Below are 21,043 nucleotides of genomic sequence, written 5' to 3'. Positions count from 1 at the left end.
ATTATGGTGAACTATAAAAATTTGGCTTTTCATGGTGTTATAATGACAATTCTTGTAACAGCATTTTTCTTGGGGGTATTCCTCTTGGTTTACTCTGCATGCAACAATTCAGCAGGACACTTAGATTCTTATCCACTAGATGTGGTAATTTAATGAGCACAAAGTATGTGTCATGGTATAGGACATGGTTAATGTCCTGCTCTCTCAGGGTTAACTTTTGCTGGCCTCCCTTTGGATCTGGGAGTGGTATTTATACTCCAGACTAGGATTCCCTGTCAGCTAAACTGTTGTTCTGACTGTGTGTCTGACCTCCTGGTGTGCTTGTATATTGCATTGCTTGATTGCCTCCCGTGTATGACCTGGTCTGTCCGCCCACTCTGTTCTCTGTCTCACGTTTTGGTACTATTTTCTTCTCCGGTTTTGACCTCCTGGCTTGACTATTGTTACTCCTTTACAGTTTGTGCGTATTGTACCATCTATTTCCCGTTCTGGTTTACTGATCTCTTGCTACTTCCTGACTATCCGTTCTGTCTAATCCTTTGGTACTGTCGTGCTATCTCGTGCTTTGACCCCGACCTGTTCTGGTTTACATCCCTGTCTATGCCCCTTGGTAACTTTGTCCCGTAATTAACCTTCTAGGAGATTTCCTTCAGGTCCTAGCTATCTGGAGCTTAGGCCATGCCCTCAGCAATCAGGTGCTTCAGGTCCTATCTGGCATGAAGCAATCTCTCTCTGCTCCTGCTTCCTCTGAAAGACCTGTGGCCAGCTCCGCCCCTTGGCAGTCACGTGCTTCAGGTCCTGAAGCACGCATCTTCACCGCTGCTGCCCCGCTCCACAGGTATCTTTTGAGCACAGTTTGTTTTACTCAGGACACACGCACTGGCTCAGTGAGTAAGTGCAGTCCGGTGTTCCTGACAGTATGCTCTTAAACACAGTCTGACAGTATATCTATGACTGTAAGTAGAGATGTTAAAGATCTTGACAAATTGATGCAGAAAATAACTTTTCCTACAAAGATTACCATCAATTTGATTAAAAAAAATGTTCTTATGTGCACTGACGATCGCTGATTGGTTAGCTATACATCATGGTCGGGAAGAGGTTCCTGTCCCATGATATACAGTTACGTCAGGACAATTCAATTATGTGCGGCACAGGAGCATAGCTTAAGTGATAGCCGAGCAGTGGCTGTCACAGTGAGAAGAGCCTGCACCGCCCCCAGCTGTTTAATCACTTAAATGCTGCAATCAATATCGATCACAACATTTAGGAAGCTGTTAGAGAGGGCCCGATCAAAGTCATGACAACCCAAGTCCACAAGACATTAAATCGCAGATATCAAGATATTTTATTAAACTTTCTATGACCTGCAATATCTATGCAGACTGCTTAGGAGGGTTGATTCTTCAGATTCCCTTTAATGGATGCGTCATGTACTAATTGTACATATTGTACTAATAATACAAAGCATTGTAATGTTGCCGTGCATTTTCCATCTGTTTAGGTGCCTTGACATTGAGATTTTATCCACTTTTTGAAGGGAAAACCGATTTGAAAATTCTGTACATTCCCTCCTTTATGTCAGAAGTAGAAATGCTAATGACCATTGAACATTTTATGGTATCAAATGCCAGCAGCTTTCATTCACGAGGTGGATGCAACCAAACTCTTCAAATTGTCCTTAAAAGGTTAGTAAGAATATTATGATTTATTCTGTTTGTCAGATTGCTTTTTTTAGCACACAAGCGGATTATCTTGTAGCATTGACCAAATGGATACACCAGGTCACAAGTCATAGGGTACAGTTACACTAAGCGACGCTCCAGCGATCCCGACAACGATACGACCTGGTAAGGATCGCTGGTGCGTCGCTACATGGTCGCTAGTAAGCTGTCAAGCAGGCAGATCTATTCAACGACGCAGCAACGATACGGCGATCCATATAACGACCTCTGCAGTCGTTGGGACCTTGTCACACAGCGGCTATTCTGATGACACACACCTGCGTCCCTGTGTTCTGCGTCGCCAACTAGGTCGCTCGTCGGCGTCAAACACAGCTATACATGCTGGCCAGCGGGACGCCAGCGATCAAAAAATGGCCTAGGATATTCGAGCATGATCAGCGATATCCAGCGGGGGGGGCCGGTCGCCGCTATGTGTCACACGTAGCGAGATCGCTGGCGAGGTCGCTGTTGCGTCACAAAATCGATTGACGTTTCAGCATCTCATTCACCAGTGGGATTTCGGCCGGGACGGTCGCATGTTGGCACCGTCCAGGTTGAAAACTGTATATCCCCCAGACATGGATTACGGCGTGGGACACAACGACGGACAGGTATGGTATGTTGTTGCTTTATTTTATTTTTATTACAGATCGAGTGCTTCGCTTAGATTAGGTGTGGTTGTAAGTATGGTTTAATTGAGATTAATAAAGGAATCTGTGTCATTTTTTTCAAATAAAGGACTTTATTTTGGGTGTCTGTTTATTTACAATACAACTATAGGATTAGTAATGGATAGGTGTCTTATAGATCTCGCCATTACTAAGCTGTGGGCTTGATGTCACCTGAAAGGTAACATCAACCCCACAAACATTACCCCACTTGCCACCCCCACAGGGCAAGTGGAAAGAGCCAAGCAAAGCTCCAGAATTGGTGCATCTAATAGATGTGCCTTTTCTGGGCAGCTCCGGGCTGCTATTTTTAGGCTGGGGAGGAAAGTCAATATCCATGGCCCCTTGCCAGCCTGAGAATACCAGCCCCCAGCTGTGAGCTTTAGCAATGCTGGTTGGCAAAAGTGGGTGGGACCCCACACCATTTTTTAAATTTATTTAAATAAAAAAATAGCGTGGGGACCCCTCTATTCTTGATAACCAGCCTTGCTGAAGCAGACAGTTGATCTGCTTGCGTTGATCGCCGGCAGAGCAGGGGAGAATGATGAGAGCCGTGTTTAGCACCCGGTGCCAGGGAACAGCTCTTACTGTAACACTTGTTCACTGTGCTGCAAGTATTACACACACGGACACTGACATCTCCGGTACTGGACATGTGAAAGTGGCCTTATAGCGAGTTTTTACGTTTGGCAGCTGTCACACGCTAAAAGACACTTTTTATTGCAAAAAATAGTTTTTACATCACCATTTTGAGAGCTATAATTTTTCCATATTTTGGCCCGCAGAGTCATGTGAGGTTTTGTTTTTTGTGACACATTTTAATCCCATAAAATGCAAATTATGTAAAAATCATACAATGTGATTTTCTGGATTTTTTTATTTTTTTTTTTTTTTAAAGATTTCTGTCTCTCACATTTGAAGTGTATCTACCACAAAAATTACAGACCTCTTCACCCTTTTGTAGGTGGGAAAACTTGCAAAATCGGCAGTGTAGCAAATCCTTTTTTCCCGACTCTATATATAATCTATATAAATGTTATTTCTTTAGAGCAAATATCTTCCGCAGAACTTTACATTTTAGTGGTGACTAGTACAGACTAGAAGACATTACAGAATAACAATAATCACATAAATCAACAGATATCAAGAGGAGTGAAGGCCCCATTTGCAAGCTTACAGGCTATGTATGTATAAACACATACATACACACATATATATATATATATATATATATATATATATATATATATATATATATATATATAATGTGTGTGTATGTGTTTACATCTCTAATGTCTTTTATTGCCTGAACTAGTCCCCTAAAAAATGTAAAGTGCTGCGATATACACTCACTGGCCACTTTATTAGGTACACCTGTCCAACTGTGTGTTAAGACTTAATTTCTAATCAGCCAATCACATGGCGGCAACTCAGTGCATTTAGGCATGTAGACATGGTCAAGACAATCTCCTGCAGTTCAAACCGAGCATCAGTATGGGGAAGAAAGGTGATTTGAGTGCCTTTGAACGTGGCATGATTGTTGGTGCCAGAAGGGCTGGTCTGAGTATTTCAGAAACTGCTGATCTACTGGGATTTTCACGCACAACCATCTCTAGGGTTTACAGAGAATGGTCCGAAAAAGAAAAAAAATCCAGTGAGCGGCAGTTCTGTGGCCGGAAATGCCTTGTTGATGCCAGAGGTCAGAGGAGAATGGGCAGACTGGTTCGAGCTGATAGAAAGGCAACAGTGACTCAAATTGCCACCCGTTACAACCAAGGTAGGCAGAAGAGCATCTCTGAACGCACAGTGCGTCGAACTTTGAGGCAGATGGGCTACAGCAGCAGAAGACCACACCGGGTACCACTCCTCTCAGCTAAGAACAGGAAACTGAGGCTACAATTTGCACAAGCTCATCGAAATTGGACAGTAGAAGATTGGAAAAACGTTGCCTGGTCTGATGAGTCTCGATTTCTGCTGCGACATTCGGATGGTAGGGTCAGAATTTGGCGTAAACAACATGAAAGCATGGATCCATCCTGCCTTGTATCAACGGTTCAGGCTGGTGGTGGTGGTGTCATGGTGTGGGGAATTTTTTCTTGGCACTCTTTGGGCCCCTTGGTACCAATTGAGCATCGTTGCAACGCCACAGCCTACCTGAGTATTGTTGCTGACCATGTCCATCCCTTTATGACCACAATGTACCCAACATCTGATGGCTACTTTCAGCAGGATAATGCGCCATGTCATAAAGCTCGAATCATCTCAGATTGGTTTCTTGAACATGACAATGAGTTCACTGTACTCAAATGGCCTCCTCAGTCACCAGATCTCAATCCAATAGAGCATCTTTGGGATGTGGTGGAACGGGAGATTCGCATCAGGGATGTGCAGCCGAAAAATCTGCGCCAACTGTGTGATGCCATCATGTCAATATGGTCCAAAATCTCTGAGGAATGCTTCCAGCACCTTGTTGAATCTCTGCCACGAAGAATTGAGGCAGTTCTGAAGGCAAAAGGGGGTCCAACCCGTTACTAGCATGGTGTACCTAATAAAGTGGCCAGTGAGTGTATGTTGGCACTATAGAAATGAAATTACTAACCCACTGCCAAACCGGTCATGCTGGAGGATGCTGCAGGTAGAACAATTTTCTCCATGGCGTCTCCAGACTTTTGTCACATGTTCTCAGTGTCAACCTGCTCTCATCTGTGAAGAGCATAGGGTGCTAGTGTCGAATTTGGCTATCTTGGTGTTCTCTGGAAAATGCCAGTTGCCTCTACACGATGTTGAGCTTGCAGCACAACACCGACTTTTAGACATCGAGCCTTTATACCATCCTCATAGTCTGTTTCTGACAGTTTGAGCAGACACATGGATGTTGGTGGCCTGCTGGAGGTAAATTTGCAAGGTTCTGGCACTGTTACTCCTTGCACAAAGGAGGAAGTAGCAGTCCTGCTGCTGAGTTGTTGATCGTCTACAGCCCCCTCCACATCTCCTGGTGTACTGGCCTGTCTCCTGGTACCGTATCTGCTCCATGCACTGGACACTGTGCTGAAAGACACAGCTACCCTTCTTGCCACAGCTCGCATTGATGTGCCATTCTGGATGAGCTGCACTACTTGAGCAGCTTCTGTGGGTTGTAGACATCCCCTCATGCTACTGTACCTCTAGGTGTGAGAGTAATGACAAAATGCCAAAGTTAGCAAAACAACTGCCAAAAAGGATGTGTTAGCGTGGGTTGTCAGTAGCCGGAGTCTCCAGGAGTGGACCCTCTGGACCGTGGCACCGAGGGGCCCTGGGCGAGCTGCCAGGTGGAACCGACCCATATACAGGGACCGTTAGGAGCAAGCCCAGGGGTTCAAGTACCACGGTAGCCGGTACCGAGAGCGGCGGCTCAGGAACAGGACTGGAGTAGGACTGTAGGAATGATGGGGCAGAGCAGGAGGGAACAGAAACTCTGGAACAGGACTGGAGTAGGACCGTAGGAACGCTGGAGTAGAGCAGGAGGGAACAGGAACACTGGAGCAGGACAGAGAAAACTGCAGGGAACACGGATGACAGGGCTGCGAGGCTGCTGCAGGAAACACCGAGGACGGAACCGAGAGGCTGCAGAGAGCACAGGAGGAAGCAGGGCCCAGTGTGCAAGGTAACACAACGATCAGGCGCCTCCCTCAGGGGGAAGCGGCCTGATATGGCCCCGTCTGGTCTGCCATTGGTCCGAAGGTGCTTCCGGGTCAGGGCACAGCCGGAGCACAAGAAGCAGAAGGGAGGCGCGGCCTATGGCGCATGCGCATTGCATGCAGAGATGACATCGGCCGCGAGCCTGTCAGAGGTGGCCGTCGGGTGGCGAGAGGCTGCGGTGTGGGAGCGGAGGCTGGGTGAGTATGCAGAGACGGTGTGGGATCGGAGGCCGGGTGAGTATGTCGGAGCGGTGTAACAGGATGAGAACAGAGTTTTGGTCTGTGGTTACCACCTGCAAAACCACTCCTTCATAGGGGTTGTCTTGCTAATTGCCTAACATTTTTACCTGTTGTCTATTCTAATTGCACAGCAGCAGGAGAAGTTGACTCACAATCAGTGTTGCTTCATAAATGGACAGGTTGATTTCACAGAAGTGTGATTAACTTGGAGTTGCATTGTTTTGTTTAAATGTTCCCTTTATTTTTTGGAGCAGTATATATAGAGAGGTAGAGAGGGGTATCATATGAGGGTGGTTGCGTGTCCCCCAGAATGTGCATAGAAGCATACTAAACTCACTGGACAGTGTTGTAATTACAGCACCAGTTATGGTTGCAACACAAAATAAGTGAGTGTGGACTTGATCAAGGTATTTGACCAAGTCAGATTAAAGGGTACTTCACACATAGCAAGATCGTTAGCGAGATCGCTGAAACATCACAGGTTTTGTGACGCGTGTGACACATAGCGGCAACTGGCCCCCCGCTGCGATATCGCTGACCGTGCTCGAATGTCCTAGGCCATTTTTTTATCGTTGGTGTCCCGCTGGCCAGCATGCTTCGCTGTGTTTGACGCCATAACAACGATGAGTGACCTCGTTGGCGACTCAGAACTCAGGGATGCAGGCGTGATTTTGCTTTGTCTTTTCAATGCCCCCTCAGCTCCAATTGGTGGTCTCAAATTAGGATCTTTGTAGCGTTTCCTTTTATAGGTCAGCTATCAATTATATGCAATCATAACATTTACAGTTATAATAATCCCGTGTCAAGTGACTGTGGATTCACGAATAAATAGTGCACTAGGGACGCTGAAGCAAACCGCGTAGTGATAACGCAGTAGTGGCCACCAATCGGAGCAGAGGGGCGTGGAAAAGGCAATGCTGAAGCACACCTATCGAGGTCTGAGTCATCTGAATAGCTGCCCGCCGAGGTCGTTATACGGATCGCCGTATCGTTGCTGCATCGTTGAATAGATCTGCCTGTTGGACAGCTTACTAGCGACCGTGTAGCGACGTACCAGCGATCCTTTCCAAGGCGTATCAGTGTCAGGATCGCTGGAGCATCGATATGTGTAACGGGACCCTTAGGAAAACCACACATGGGCTTTTACTTTAGGAGAGCTCTGTAAGAAGGTAGTGTGACGGATCTCTCCCACCAGTCTTGGGAGTGGCCCAAGCATCGGTGCGCGGGAGCTCTGTGTATGACTATCTGTGTGAGACTGAACACAGTCCAGAGCCAGAGAGAACAAAATCCTTACCACATGGATAATAACATTTGTATTTTTTTTGTTTAACGACATTTAATTTGCACTTTCTTGGGTCACTGCCGCATGGACGTGAAAGCTTCTGCCATACAGTATCTATATATCTTATAATGTGTGTGTGCATGTAAGTGTGTATATTATTTTTTATATTTTTCCTTATTTCTGTCTGAATTTGTGTTTCTAGTGTGAACCATTTACTGTCCATTTGTGCCAGAACCTGGGATATTGTGTTTGCCTGCTTGGCTAGAATGTATATAAAAAGCCGTAATGGTCGGAACTGTATAAGATTCCTCCCTACTCTATAGAGATATAGAGACCTTGGTACTTTAAAATCAGAGTATAGTTAATACCATTATGTGAACTTATATTGGAGAGGTCTGCAGCACAAGTAAAGTGCAACCTGGTTTACTGCACACAAGGAGGTAGAATAGTCTTATATTGAGCCTATTTTTGTTATTTCATCTTTTCGTTTTATTTTTATTGTTTATAGAATGGAAAAGGACAATGCTAAGAGTGAAAACAGCTACCATGCTGCAACAGAAAGATTATTTGAAGCGAGCAGATTGTCAACCCCCAGGCTTTTTATAAAGCACATGACGGTCAATAGCACAAATGAGCAAGTATACACTTTAGACAATAACTCTTCTCTTAAATGGCTGAATAAGAATATGAAGTGGGCTGGTAATGTTTGGTGTTCATTGCCATCTATCTAATAGTATGTGTGTACTACATTATAGATATGTATATATAAATATTTCACGCAGTTTAATTATTATTTTTCAATAATAAAGGAAATAAAGCAGTGACTAGTTACTCTGTATACATTTAAATTGATTCATAATTTAGGTTTTAGTAGGTTTTTATTTGTTGTGTTTGTGACTGGTTCATATGTTATACGAGATGTCTTAAGCATGAATAAATATAAAATATTTGAAACTTGTGCTGGTGTTTCATTCTACTTCAGGTACTTGGTATAACTGTGTATAAGGAGAAATTTGGCAAGTGTAGTAGTATCTTGAAAAACTATTTTAACCCCTTCACGACATGCGCCGTACATGTACTTTGCATGTCGTGTCTCCCCATTTGATGTGGGCTCCGGCGCTGTGCCCACATTTTCCATGCATATGTGCATTGTTTTGAACAGCTGACGTGCCTCCAACAGCCGCGGGTGGAATCGCAATTCACCCGCGGCTGTCAACCTGTTAAATGCTGCTATCCATCTCTGACAGTGCCATTTAACTCGCTCTTCCGGCAAGTGCGCCAGAAATCCCGCCCATCGGTGACTCCATCATGTGATCGCGGGTCACCGATGGGTTGGCGTGACAACCTGGAGTCTCCAACAGACTTCTATGGTTGTCATAACCGTATTCCTATGAGCGCCACCCAGCTGTCAGCACTTATAGCAAGTGAGCATTTCTGCTACATACAGGCGATCTAATCATTGCCTGTATTGTAACAGAGCCGATTGGACAAGTGCAGCTTCTCATGGAAAAGTGTAAAGAAAAAAAAAAATTTAAATATTAAAAAAATATATAAAAGTTCAAATCACCCCCTTTCGCCTCATTCAAAATAAAACCATAAAAAAACCAAACATACACATACTGTATTTGATATTGCTGCGTTCAGAATTGCCCGTCCTATCAAGCTATAAAATGTATTAATCCTATCGGTAAGCGGCATAGCAAAACAAAAGTCAAAACCCCAGAATTACGTTTTTTTGGTCACCTCAACATGGCATTAAGGGCGATCAAAAGATCGCATACACACCAAAATGGTATCATCAAAAATATCAGCTCAGCGCACAAAAAATAAGCCCTCACACAGCCCCAGATCCTGAAAAATGGAGACGCTACTAGTTTTGGTAAAATGACACAATTTGTTTTTAACAAAGTTCAGATTTTGTTTTCACCACTTAGAAAAGAACCTAGACATGTTTGTCTATGAACTCGTTAGAATCATAATGGTAGGTCAGTTTTAGCATTTGGTGAACATGGTAAAAAAAAATCCAAAAAACCGTTGTGGAATTGCACTTTTTTTGCAATTTCACTACACTTGGAATTTTTTTTCTGTTTTCAGGTACACAATATGGTAAAACCAATGGTATCGTTCAAAAGTACAACATGTCCCGCAGAAAAACAAGCCCTCATATGGCCATATTGATGTAAAAATAAAAAAGTTATGGCTCTGGGACGAAGGGGAGCGAAAAGCAGAAGTGCAAAAACCAAAATGCCAAAATGGCTCTGTCACGAAGGGGTTATTCTCCAGCGTAATATATGAACATTGCACATACTCCCCTTCTTACCCCTGGCTCAATCACACTTATATTTATGTAACTCAGAAAGTAGGGAGTAAGCTCAGGAGTTGAACTCTTTTTATATGCAGCAGTTGTCATCTGTACACTTCAGCTGTCTGCAGAGAAAAGCCAGGACAAGAGCTAGTTTTAAAAAAAACTTGTTGGTTCTGTCAACCAAAATTACGGTTAATATCTTGTCCAGTTGAGTCATATGCATATACAAAAGAATGAGAGAAGTTACCATTGGAGCAGTTGTATGAAACTTAAAGGGGTTTTCCCACGAACAAAAGTTGATTTTAGTCAAAACATCTTGGAATAATAACGTCCACAATTGGATGTGTTTAAATAAAATGTTCCTGTGCTGAGATAATCTTATAAATGTGCCCCTGCTGTGTACTGTGTAATGTCTGTGTCTGACTGTGAAGGAACATGGTCTGATCATACCACATCTCCTGACCAAGGGGGGACGCAAAAAAAGTATACAGACACTACATCATGGGATCACAGCTGATTCATTTTGTGAGGTAAAACATTTCCCTGCCTGTTTTTAAACAATGTTTTATTTCAAAGAATCATTTGTGATCCTGTGCTGTAATGTCTGTACACTTTTTTTTTCGCCCCGCCCACGAGCTGTGGTATGGTCAGACCATGTTCCTGCATGGTCAGACAGCCATTACACAGTACACAGCAGGGGCACATTTACAAGATTATCTCAGCACAGGAACATTTTATTTAACCCCTTAACATCCAGTAATGGGCATAGCCCGTCATGGCCGTGTGTAAGTTTCCGCACCAGGACGGTCTATGTCCGTCATAATAATAATTTTATTTCTATAGCGCCAGCATATTTCGCAACACTTTACATTTTAGAGAGGACTTGTAAAGACAGTAAATGACATTACAGAATAACAATAATCACATAAATCAACAGATACCAAGAGAAATGAGGGCCCTGCTCTCAAGCTTACAACTTATGAGGAAATAGTGGAGACACGAAAGGTGGATGGTAACAATTGCTTTCATTGTACTGTCCAGCCATAAATGTAATACATGGGACATTCATGTAATGCTGCATGAACCGGTCACCCGCCAGAATGTGTAAAAGTAGAGACATAGAGGGATTTTAAATGCATAAAGTGAGTGAGAACATGATACAATGGTCCTGGTTATGAAGAAAATTTTGAATGGGCAGCACAGGGGATAGTAAGATAAATGTGTTGAGGCGGTAGGCCAGTCTAAAGAAATGCATTTTTAGGGCATGCTTAAAACTGGGTATTGGAGATTAAATCGAATTTTTACCATTCGCCACGACTGCACCCACTTGAGAGAGGGATCCACCCATAGGAACAGTAAGCCTACAGAAATAAAAGGGGCGGTCCGCCTCTCCTCAGTTGGTTTCCTGTTCCTATGGTAATCGCAGGAAGAATACCTACAAAGAAGATTGTACCTGGGCCAGTGCATGCCGCCTGCATAGTATTCGTGAGAGCAGGGGCTGCGGTCCAGAAGCAGCGTCGGGGGGAGTCCTGTCTTACAGCTCCCTCCTCGTCTGGTGGGTCGGTGAGGACTGGGTTTGGGGAGTGTCACCCGGTCTCATACAGGCAGTGCGCCGTCGAGGTCAGATTAAGGCCATCCTGGCACACGTGGGAGGCAGAGGGGGAGCATATACGGGCCGCCGCTCCTCCAGATACGGTGGCGCGGTCACGGAAGCATGGAGCCGGGCCACGCATCTGCAGCATCAAACTTAAAAGAGTTGAATGCAGTTATGCATTACACCATTTTGTTCCGCAGCTTCGAGGAACGCACGTGAGAATCTTGTCGGGCAACACCACAGCAGTGGCATATCTGAACAAACAAGGCGGAACTCGATCGGAAGGTCTTTTGTCTTCAGCAAGAAAAATTTTCGATCTGGCCGAGAAACATTTACTATCCCTTATCGCTCTTCACATCAGAGGGAAAGACATTTCAGAAGCGGATTTCCTGAGCCAACATACCTTACAGCTAGGAGAATGGTGTCTGAATCACCAGATATTTAGAAAGATCGTGTCTTCCTCAGATAGATCTTTTTGCCACATGTAAAAATAAACAGGTGCGAAGATTCGCCTCTCTGTGTATGGCAGACCACCCGGAGATAGTGGGTGCCCTTCAAGCTCCATGTCAGTTCGAGCTGGCGTACGCCTTTCCTCCAATAATACTGTTGCCACAGGTCATCCGGAAAATCAGGGAAGAGAAGGCGAGGATAATCTTAATTGCACCATTTTGGCCCAAAAGGCCATGGTTCTCGTGAATACAGACCATGTCAACATCAGACCCTTGGGTCCTCCCTTCAGCCCCCTATCTGCTCTCTCGGGGTCCTTTTTTCCATTCTCAAGTGGAGAGCCTCCACTTGACAGCTTGGAACTTGAGAGGAAGTTACTGAGATCAAGGGGCTTTTCAGAGGGGTTAGTTAATACAATCCTACAGAGCAGAAAACAATCTACTACAAAGATTTTACACCAAGATATGAAGGAAATTCCTGGAGTTCCTGTCAGGAACACCGCACTGCACTTGCTCACTGAGCCAGTGCGCGTGTCCTGAGTGAAACAAACTGTGCCCAAAGATACCTGTGGGGCAAGGCAGCAGCGGTGAAGATGCGTGCTTCAGATGATATGGAAATTTTGAATGGATAGATATATCCCTGTGTGTGCTGCGGCCTGTCTTAATTAGAACAGAGTCTCATTGAGCGCTCAAAGGAAAATGAAGACGCTAAACACCTGTTAGCAGCATCTCATTCCAGCAAAACTCTGGAGGTTTATTGCACATACATGGTTTTATCATTACGTACAGAAAGGAGTGGTTAGTCAATTAACATAAGGCTGAACTTCTTATCTTATTGGCTGGTTTGAATATCTGAACATATATGGAAGCGTTTGACAACAGGCTGATTTAGCAATATATAATTTACTGTTATCCATTGCCCTGTAACTCAGCCAAGATCAGACATCAGTTTCAACATCTGTTGTTACTTCCTCTTTTTGATGCTAGCACATACTGTATATCACAAGACAATGCTGGTTTGAGCTAGATGGCTCACGAGGTCACTGGGCCATTCCGAGCAATTGATTATAGAGTTCAAGATAGCTGTGAATTTATATATATATATATATATATATATATATATATATATATATATATATATATATATAATTAGTCATATGTTAAAGTTTGGGCACCCCTATTAATGTTAACCTTTTTTCTTTCTAACAATTTTAGTTTTTGCAACAGCTATTTCAGTTTCATATATCTAATAACTGATGGACTCAGTTATATTCCTGGATTCAAATGAGGTTTATTGTACTAACAGAAAACGTGAAATCTGCATTCAAACAAAATTTGACCGGTGCAAAAGTATGGGCACCCTTATCATTTTCTTGATTTGAACACTGCTAACTACTTTTTACTGACTTCCTGAAGCACTAAATTGGTTTTGTAACCTCATTGAGCTTTGAACTTCATAGCCAGGTGTATCACATCATGAGAAAAGGTATTTAAGGTGTCCACTTGCAAGTAGTTCTATTTGATTCTCCTATGAAGAGTGGCATCGTGGGCTCCTCAAAACAACTCTCAAATGATCTGAAAACAAAGATTATTCAACATAGCTTTTCAGGGGAAGGATACAAAAAGTTGTCTCAGAGATTTAACCTGTCAGTTTCCACTGTGAGGAACATAGTAAGGAAATGGAAGAACACAGGTACAGTTCTTGTTAAGCCCAGAAGTGGCAGGCCAAGAAAAATATCAAAGGCAGAGAAGAATGGTGAGAACAGTCAAGGACAATCCACAGACCACCTCCAAAGACCTGCAGCATCATCTTGCTGCAGATGGTGTCACTGTGCATCGGTCAACAATACAGCGCACTTTGCACAAGGAGAAGCTGTATGGGAGAGTGATGCGAAAGAAGCCGTTTCTGCAAGCACGCCACAGACAGAGTCGCCTGAGGTATGCAAAAGCACATTTGGACAAGCCAGTTACATTTTGGAAGAAGGTCCTGTGGACTGATGAAACAAAGATTGAGTTGTTTGGTCATACAAAAAGGCGTTATGCATGGAGGCTAAAAAAACACAGCATTCCAAGAAAAACACTTGCTACCCACAGTAAAATTTGGTGGAGGTTCCATCATGCTTTGGGGCTGTGTGGCCAATGCCGGCACCGGGAATCTTGTTAAAGTTGAGGGTCGCACTGGATTCAACTCAGTATCAGCAGATTCTTGACAATGTGCAAGAATCAGGGACGAAGTTGAAGTTACGCAGGGGATGGATATTTCAGCAAGACAATGATCCAAAACACCGCTCCAAATCTGCTCAGGCATTCATGCAGAGGAACGATTACAATGTTCTGGAGTGGCCATCCCAGTCCCCAGACCTGAATATCATTGAACATCTGTGGGATGATTTGAAGCGGGCTGTCCATGCTCGGCGACCATCAAACTTAACGGAACTGGAATTGTTTTGTAAACAGGAATGGTCACAAATACCTTCATCCAGGATCCAGGAACTCATTAATAGCTACAGGAAGCGACTAGAGGCTGTTATTTTTGCAAAAGGAGGATCTACGAAATATTATTGTCACTTTTATGTCGAGGTGCCCAAACTTTAACATATGACTGCGTGTGTGTGTGTGTGTGTATGTATGTGTGTGTGTGTGTGTGTATATATATATATATATATATATATATATATATATATATATATATATATATATATATATATATATATATATATATATATATCATGCCCTGATGAAGGAAGCTTCCGAAACGCGTAGGATTGTTATTTTGGTCCTGTCAGCTTCCCTTAGCCGATCATGTGACTTATCACGTGACTGTGACGTCACGCAAGGTCCTGTACCTTGCCGGCTTAAGTTATACTCTCGGCGCATTATCTGCTCCCTACTGGCGTCGGTCAGCAGGGCGATTGTTACCGGCCGGAACATCGCCTGCTACCTTGGACTCTATCAGAGGTGAACATTTAAACTGCCCGCCATTTTTATTGATTTTTATCACCACCGCTTCTATCGGTATTAAGAAAGGCACAACTACCCGGGTGTACACAAGCAGAGTGGGAGAAGTATCACCCTTTGTTGATCTCTGGACTGGCATTACCGTGTATGGTCTGAACAGTGACCCAGCTAAACAAAGGTAATTCTGGGTGGACTATTGTGACTTATTTGTACTAAAGGTCCTGCATGATCTTAGGAATCTAAGGAGGATGGATTGATTACCCTTTCCGGACAGATATCATACTGGTTCTGCAGCGAGTGATTTGTTTCATTTTTATAGGCAAAATTAGATATTAGCGCAAATATTTATACATTTTTAAATAGGTAATTTATTTAGTCAGGTAGGGCATCCACAGCATCATTCCGGCTCAGGTGTATCTTCCGGTATGAGCGCTTTCTTGCAATGTGATGCGTGGATCCAGGTGGGGTTTCTCCCTCCAGGTTGGTGGCGTCAGCACTTGGAGAAGGGCCATCAAATCTGGGATCGAGTTCTCTCCTTACGAACTTTTTCCACCAAAACTCAGTCTCCTGACTTCAGGGCGTGCATACCAGGCACCGAATCTGGATCTGGCAATGAAGAAAAAACTCGAGAATGGACATTAGCAAGATTCTTGGTAAATTCAATTACACAAGCAGACAAAGTATCACACTGCATAGTCAACTGCTGAGGGAAGAATACCCCTAACCTAGGTTTAGACCCAAATAAAATTTCATATTGGTGACAGCCTTCTCTGTGCCTATGGGAGTGTCTAATGCCATGGTTTGTTTGTCTCTTGGGCAATTTTTTAGCATGCTGCTCTTAAGTGTCCCACTTAGACTATTTTGCGGGATGGTGGGAAGTGTGTAGACCTAAGTCTGACCCTACTGCTGATCAGATCTCTTGTGTCAGGTTTGCTGTGAATGTGGGTCCCTGATTACTCGCTATCACTTCTGGAACCCCATATCTGCACACTATTTCTGAGAGTAGCTTCTTTGCAGTAGTCTTCGCCAACTGGTTCCTTACTGGGAAAGCTTCAGGCCAGATGATGTGGGGGAACTTTTTCCCACTCGTCCAGTGTTGCATTTGTCGGAGGTCAAACAGCTGCTGTTAAGGTGGGAGTTCAATCAGATCATCTGTCTGTGTTTTCAATCTGTGCAGGGGGGCCCATGTGCCAATTGAACCACCATAAGGTACATACTTTGAGGTAGACAGGTTTTGCTTTGAGGTAGACATTTGAGGTAGACAGGTTTTTGGAGTCCAGTGCTTTTGCCCTTCTTCCTTCATATGTTGTCCCTTCAGCGTCCAGCTTTCCTTCTCCTCCTTTGGAGTCTGGTCCTGCAACTTCTTCAACAGATCCCAGGATGTCATTTTGTCAGGTTTTCTTGTCTTCAGTCGTCATGTAGTAGCCGTCCGGCTCTACGACCTCTCCCACTTTTCCATATTGTCTTCCTCTGGCTGCTTCCTTGGCTGCCCTCTGCCATGTTGATGCCCCGTGCCTCTGCTGTGTTCAGTTTTCCGTGTGCCTTGACCTTTAACACTGCCACCACTTTTAGAAGTTGGAGAGAGTCCAGCAGGTCCCTGATGGCTCCATGATGCTTCACAGTTGTCCCGCTTGCTGTGATAAAGTCTCTTGCAGCCCATATGGGTCTGAAGTTGTGTGCTATGCCATGCGAGTACCTGGAATCGGTATACACATTTGCAGTTTTGTCCTTCTCAAGCTGGCAGGCCTTTCGTCAGCACTATCAATTCCGCTTCTTGGGCTGACAAATTCTGGACCATAGGATTTCTTGATTGCTGGTCACTGCACATCCCGTGTAGAATTTTCCTTCATCATCTGGAAATCTGGAGCCATCTACGGTATCCTGCAGATTTTGTTCTGAAGAGTCCATATCCGCATCCCCCCTTGGGAGTGGGAGTAGAGTGGCGGTGGAAGAGACGTCAGAGTCAGGAGTAGAGTCAGGCAACAGCTGAGAGCACTGGAGGGCGGTGGAGAGAGAATCTCTAGTGGTTGTCCAAGAATGACATCAGCAGCCTTGATCAGGAGGGCATGCGCTGCAAATATTGTTTTCATGCAGGAGGGGGCCCCCCTTGCAACTGGATCCAGGCGGGCTGAGAAGTCACCTAGAGGCCTCTGTTTTTCCTCCGTGGGTCTGTTTTAAGACGCCAGTAGCATGACCTTTTTCCATTTGGTAAAGACGGAATGGCTTCTCGTAGTCAGCTAGGCCTAGAGCTGCGCAGAGACTATGGAGTCTTTCAGTTTCCTGTACAAGATGAAGGCTGCAAACAGGAGGAACGGGGTTGCATTGATGCAATTGTACAGAGGCTGCATTAAGACCGGAGCATCAGGGATCCTAGTTCTGCAATACGAAACTGGACCAAGGAAGGCTTGCAGCGTCTTCGGAGTCCTGGGGGAGCCAGCTTCTCCTCAGCGGTCTTCCGGTCATCTGTCAAGCGTTTCGTCTGGTGCGCAATACAGTGTCTCAGGAACGTAACTTTCTTTTGACACTACTGGACTCTGTTTTCCAGGACTTGTGTTGCTGGTCTGCCATGTAGAGTAGAAGAGATAAGGAAAGATGTTATGATTGAGTCACCGTAGGAGGCAAAAACAGAAATGCTAGCTAAGTCCTGAAAACCAGAGAAGTTGGCAACTATAAGATTGCAGACCCCTGAACCTATCAACACAACTAGCAGTAGCCGTGGGGGGTTCCTACGATGACCTAGACCCCTCGATCACAGCCGGAGAGATACATAGGCCTAAAGAAGGAAAGGGGAAATCTAACTGCCCCAGAGCAGACCCCAAAGCAATAGGCAGCCCCCCCACATATAATGACAGTGAAGCAAGATGAAAACACTTACACAGACAGAAAGACAGGCTGAGCAAAGACGGGGCCCAAAAACTACCTAGATAGGAACGGATAGGAAGGCTGCTGTCTGCAATATGCCAAAACCCTATCAGACAAAAGCCAACAGGCTGATATAAAAATGGCCCTGAAGCAACTAAGCTTCAAAAACTAAATCAGCACTCAGGTACATTCAGAAGACAGAGGTCAAGGAACACTGCACACTCCAGCAGGGAGTGGCAGAATCCAAAAAGCAAGAAAAACAAATCTTAGATGCAAAAAGGCAAAACAGAAAACTTAGCTTTAGGAGAGCAGGAATCAGACTGGTGTCCAAGAGTCCACAGAGAAATCACCCGCAGGGCAGAAAGGGCGTAGGCTGCCTTAAATCCAGTCAGTGACTCCACTCAGCCAATCGTCTTCTTTAGTCCCAGGTGCCTGATAATCAGGCTCACTACCTTCCTTCACTGGAATAGGGAGTTCACCAGGCCTCAGTGACTGAGGGGAAAATGAACTCACAACAGAAAGAGCTGTGCAAGTAGAGATGTCGATGACTACTGCATGGTCTGCAATCCAGTTGATGAGGATGGAGGACAATGCTTTGGTGAGCTGAGAAAGATTGTTCAGGGCCCACTTGGGCATCACTGTCCATGTGTTCTGCACCCCCCTGGTGCGCAAACAGGAACTGGTCGTCCAGGTGAAGGGGGTACAATGAAGGAAGCATTGGACAGATCAGTCACCGTGACCACTGTTGCTGTGGCTGGCACGTTTGGCAGCAGAGTGTGCAGATCCAGCACAACTGGGGTTTCAAACATGGTTGCTTCATTCACAGCCCTCAGGTTATGCACCATTCTGAACCCGGCTGGTTCTCCTTTCACAGTCTTCCCCTTGATCGAGAAAAGCTGGGACTGCATGATGATTCCTATGGACGAGGCAGCCCAGTCTGGCCTTGCTCTTCATAATGCCTTGAGGGACTCCCATCTTCTGGCACAGAGCCGGCAGGAAAACAAGCCATTTATTGGGGTCCTCTTCATCAGAGATGACATCCAGCTGAGGTGCTTTCTTGCTCTCCACCAAGACGGTCATCGTGGTAACCCCTGCTCTGATCATAGGAGGTCTTTTTGCTGGGACATCTTTACCAGCCAGCAGCCGTTCCTTTTGCCAAGCTTGGTCTCAGGTCAGCATTTGTGTACCAGTTTGTAGAGCTGAGTGGCTGTCTTCTGGTCCAGGGCCTAGATAAACTTCAGGAAGCACCTTCAGAATCTTGTCCAAGGTGATCCTCTGGAGACGGAAGCAGTGCAGCCATTTCATGAAGCGGGTAAGGTCCCTTTTGGGTTGAAAATTTCCAGGCCCATGCCAAGGTTCTTAAGCCGTTTCTTGAACAGCGGTTCCACTTAGACCTCCAGTTGGTCAGAGACAGTTTGACTCTGGGTGATGGACAGGGGATGCTGGGCTTTATGTGGGTACAGGGTTCCAGACTTGAGTGACTCCCACTTTGGCGCAACTTGAAGTCTCAATTGGACCATAGGCTTTTGGGTATTATGTCCAGCACCTCCTTGGGTAGGCTTGCACCGGTTGTTCGAGGCTCTTGTAGGGCCACCAGCATGATTGATTCTTCTTGGGTCAGGGGTGGGGAAAATGTCATGGTCACATCTTCGTGGAACACTTTGGTCACCTTCAGCTCCTGCAGTAGGTCTGCTCCCATCAGGTTGAGTGGGCAGGTCTCTACCATAAACTGGAGCGGGATGGAGTGTCCTGGCTGTCTTTACAGCTCAGGGGCTTGTAAGCTGGGAATGTCTGACTTGACCTTCAATCCCCACACAAGACACAGTGTTCTGATAGGCAGGTGGGGGAGTTCCACATGCCTCATCACACTTCTGACTGCACCAGTGTCCACAAGGAAAGATATGACAACTCCCGGTGATTTGAGGTATTGGGTCCGCTGATGGGGTTTCACATGTCAGGGGTGTGACGTCTTGCGGACCTGGCTTGCCTCTGTCCTATGGACAGGGTTCTTCCTGCGCTTCTTGCTTGGCCTATTCCTCTGCGTGATGTCCTGGGTTGCCGGGGTGCTGTGCACTGGTTCCGGAAATGTCCAAGGTTGCCACAGTTGTAACACCTGATGTGTCTCCTGTCTCTGCGCGGTGGTTGTTCTTCCGCATCGGTGGCCACCATAGGAGGGGCTGTCTTCCGCACTTCTGGGTGCGACTCAATTCTTCTGACTACTGTGAGCAGGGTATCTACTGCTATTGACCTGTACTCAGGCCTGGCCACTATCAGCAGTTTCTTGATTGGTTCTCTTAGTTGCACAAAGACCTGTGCCAACATTTGTCTGTGTATCTGATCATGAATCGTGAAGACTAAATCTTGGAATACTTGCATCACTCTGCCATGAAACTTGTCTACAGATTGTCTTGGCTTGGCTCATGTCATTTAGGCTGAGGGCTTGCCCTGCTTGGCTTTGGCCCACTCTCTGAGCTGCTCAATTAGCTTTGATCCTGACTCCCAGGAGTGCACATCTAATTCTGATGGAAGCTTGAAGTGTTCCTTCATGATTGGCCAGAGGCTGCACTGATGATGATGTAAATGCTGGCAGCTCTGTCTGGCACTGTCCTCATTTTTGGACCCAGCAGCTGCAGACACTGATGACCTTCACCTCACTGCCCCTGCACCCCAAGCTGTGGGCTCTGCTGCCTGTTGTATTGGGGGAGCACCTGTGGTGTTTTGTGTAGGGAGATTTTCACTTTCTTCTCCCGGTATCATAGCTGACAATTTAGAGAGGGTGCCCTGTGGAGATAGGGACACCTCATTGTCTGTCTGGATTTGGCACTGGCCCCGCTGGTGACAATGAACTGAGAGGTGGGGGGGAGAGAGAGCATGAGCAGGGAGAGGAGGAGGAGAAGAGAGAAATGAGGGAGGAGGGGAGGGAGAGGACAGAAGAGGAGGGGAGAGGGAATACGAGGGGTATGAGGGAGGAGGAGAGATAGGTGAGGGTGGAGAGGATAGAGAAGGAGAGGAGAAAAATAGGTGAGGAAGGAGAGGTGAGAGGAGGTGGAAGGAGGGGAGAGAGGGAGGAGCAGATTCCCTCCCCTCTTCTGCAGTCAAAGAGGGCATGCTTGGACTTGTGGTGCCTTCCCCCTGGGGGGGGGGGAAGTGGGGTGCCTCACAGATGGCACAGGTTTGAATTCTGCTGAAAACCCCTTCCTATCTTGTACACGTAAAAAATACTTTCCTGTTCACATAGCTCTCAGTACCTTCTATGCTGTAAGTCCGCTGCTACTTTATAAAACGCA

General features: G+C 45.4%; 1 protein-coding gene across 2 annotated transcripts in view; it reads left to right on the top strand.

Annotated features, from left to right (window-relative positions):
* Positions 1-8,545, top strand: part of TOPAZ1 (testis and ovary specific TOPAZ 1) — a 314,453-nt gene extending 305,908 nt beyond the window's left edge. For both annotated transcript variants that reach the window (XM_073568908.1, XM_073568899.1), the window contains 2 exons: positions 1,505-1,688; positions 8,100-8,545. In XM_073568908.1, coding sequence (XP_073425009.1) covers positions 1,505-1,688; positions 8,100-8,322 — 407 coding nt within the window. In that variant the 3' untranslated portion in view covers positions 8,323-8,545. The remainder of the gene's footprint in view (positions 1-1,504; positions 1,689-8,099) is intronic.
* The last annotated feature ends 12,498 nt before the right edge of the window (positions 8,546-21,043 follow it).

Source organism: Dendrobates tinctorius, unplaced genomic scaffold (genome assembly GCF_039654945.1).
Source record: "Dendrobates tinctorius isolate UK_male_01 unplaced genomic scaffold, ASM3965494v1 ptg000005l, whole genome shotgun sequence".
NCBI lineage: Eukaryota > Metazoa > Chordata > Amphibia > Anura > Dendrobatidae > Dendrobates > Dendrobates tinctorius.
Note: the sequence above shows the minus strand (reverse complement) of the source record. Positions and strands in the feature narration are given on the sequence as shown.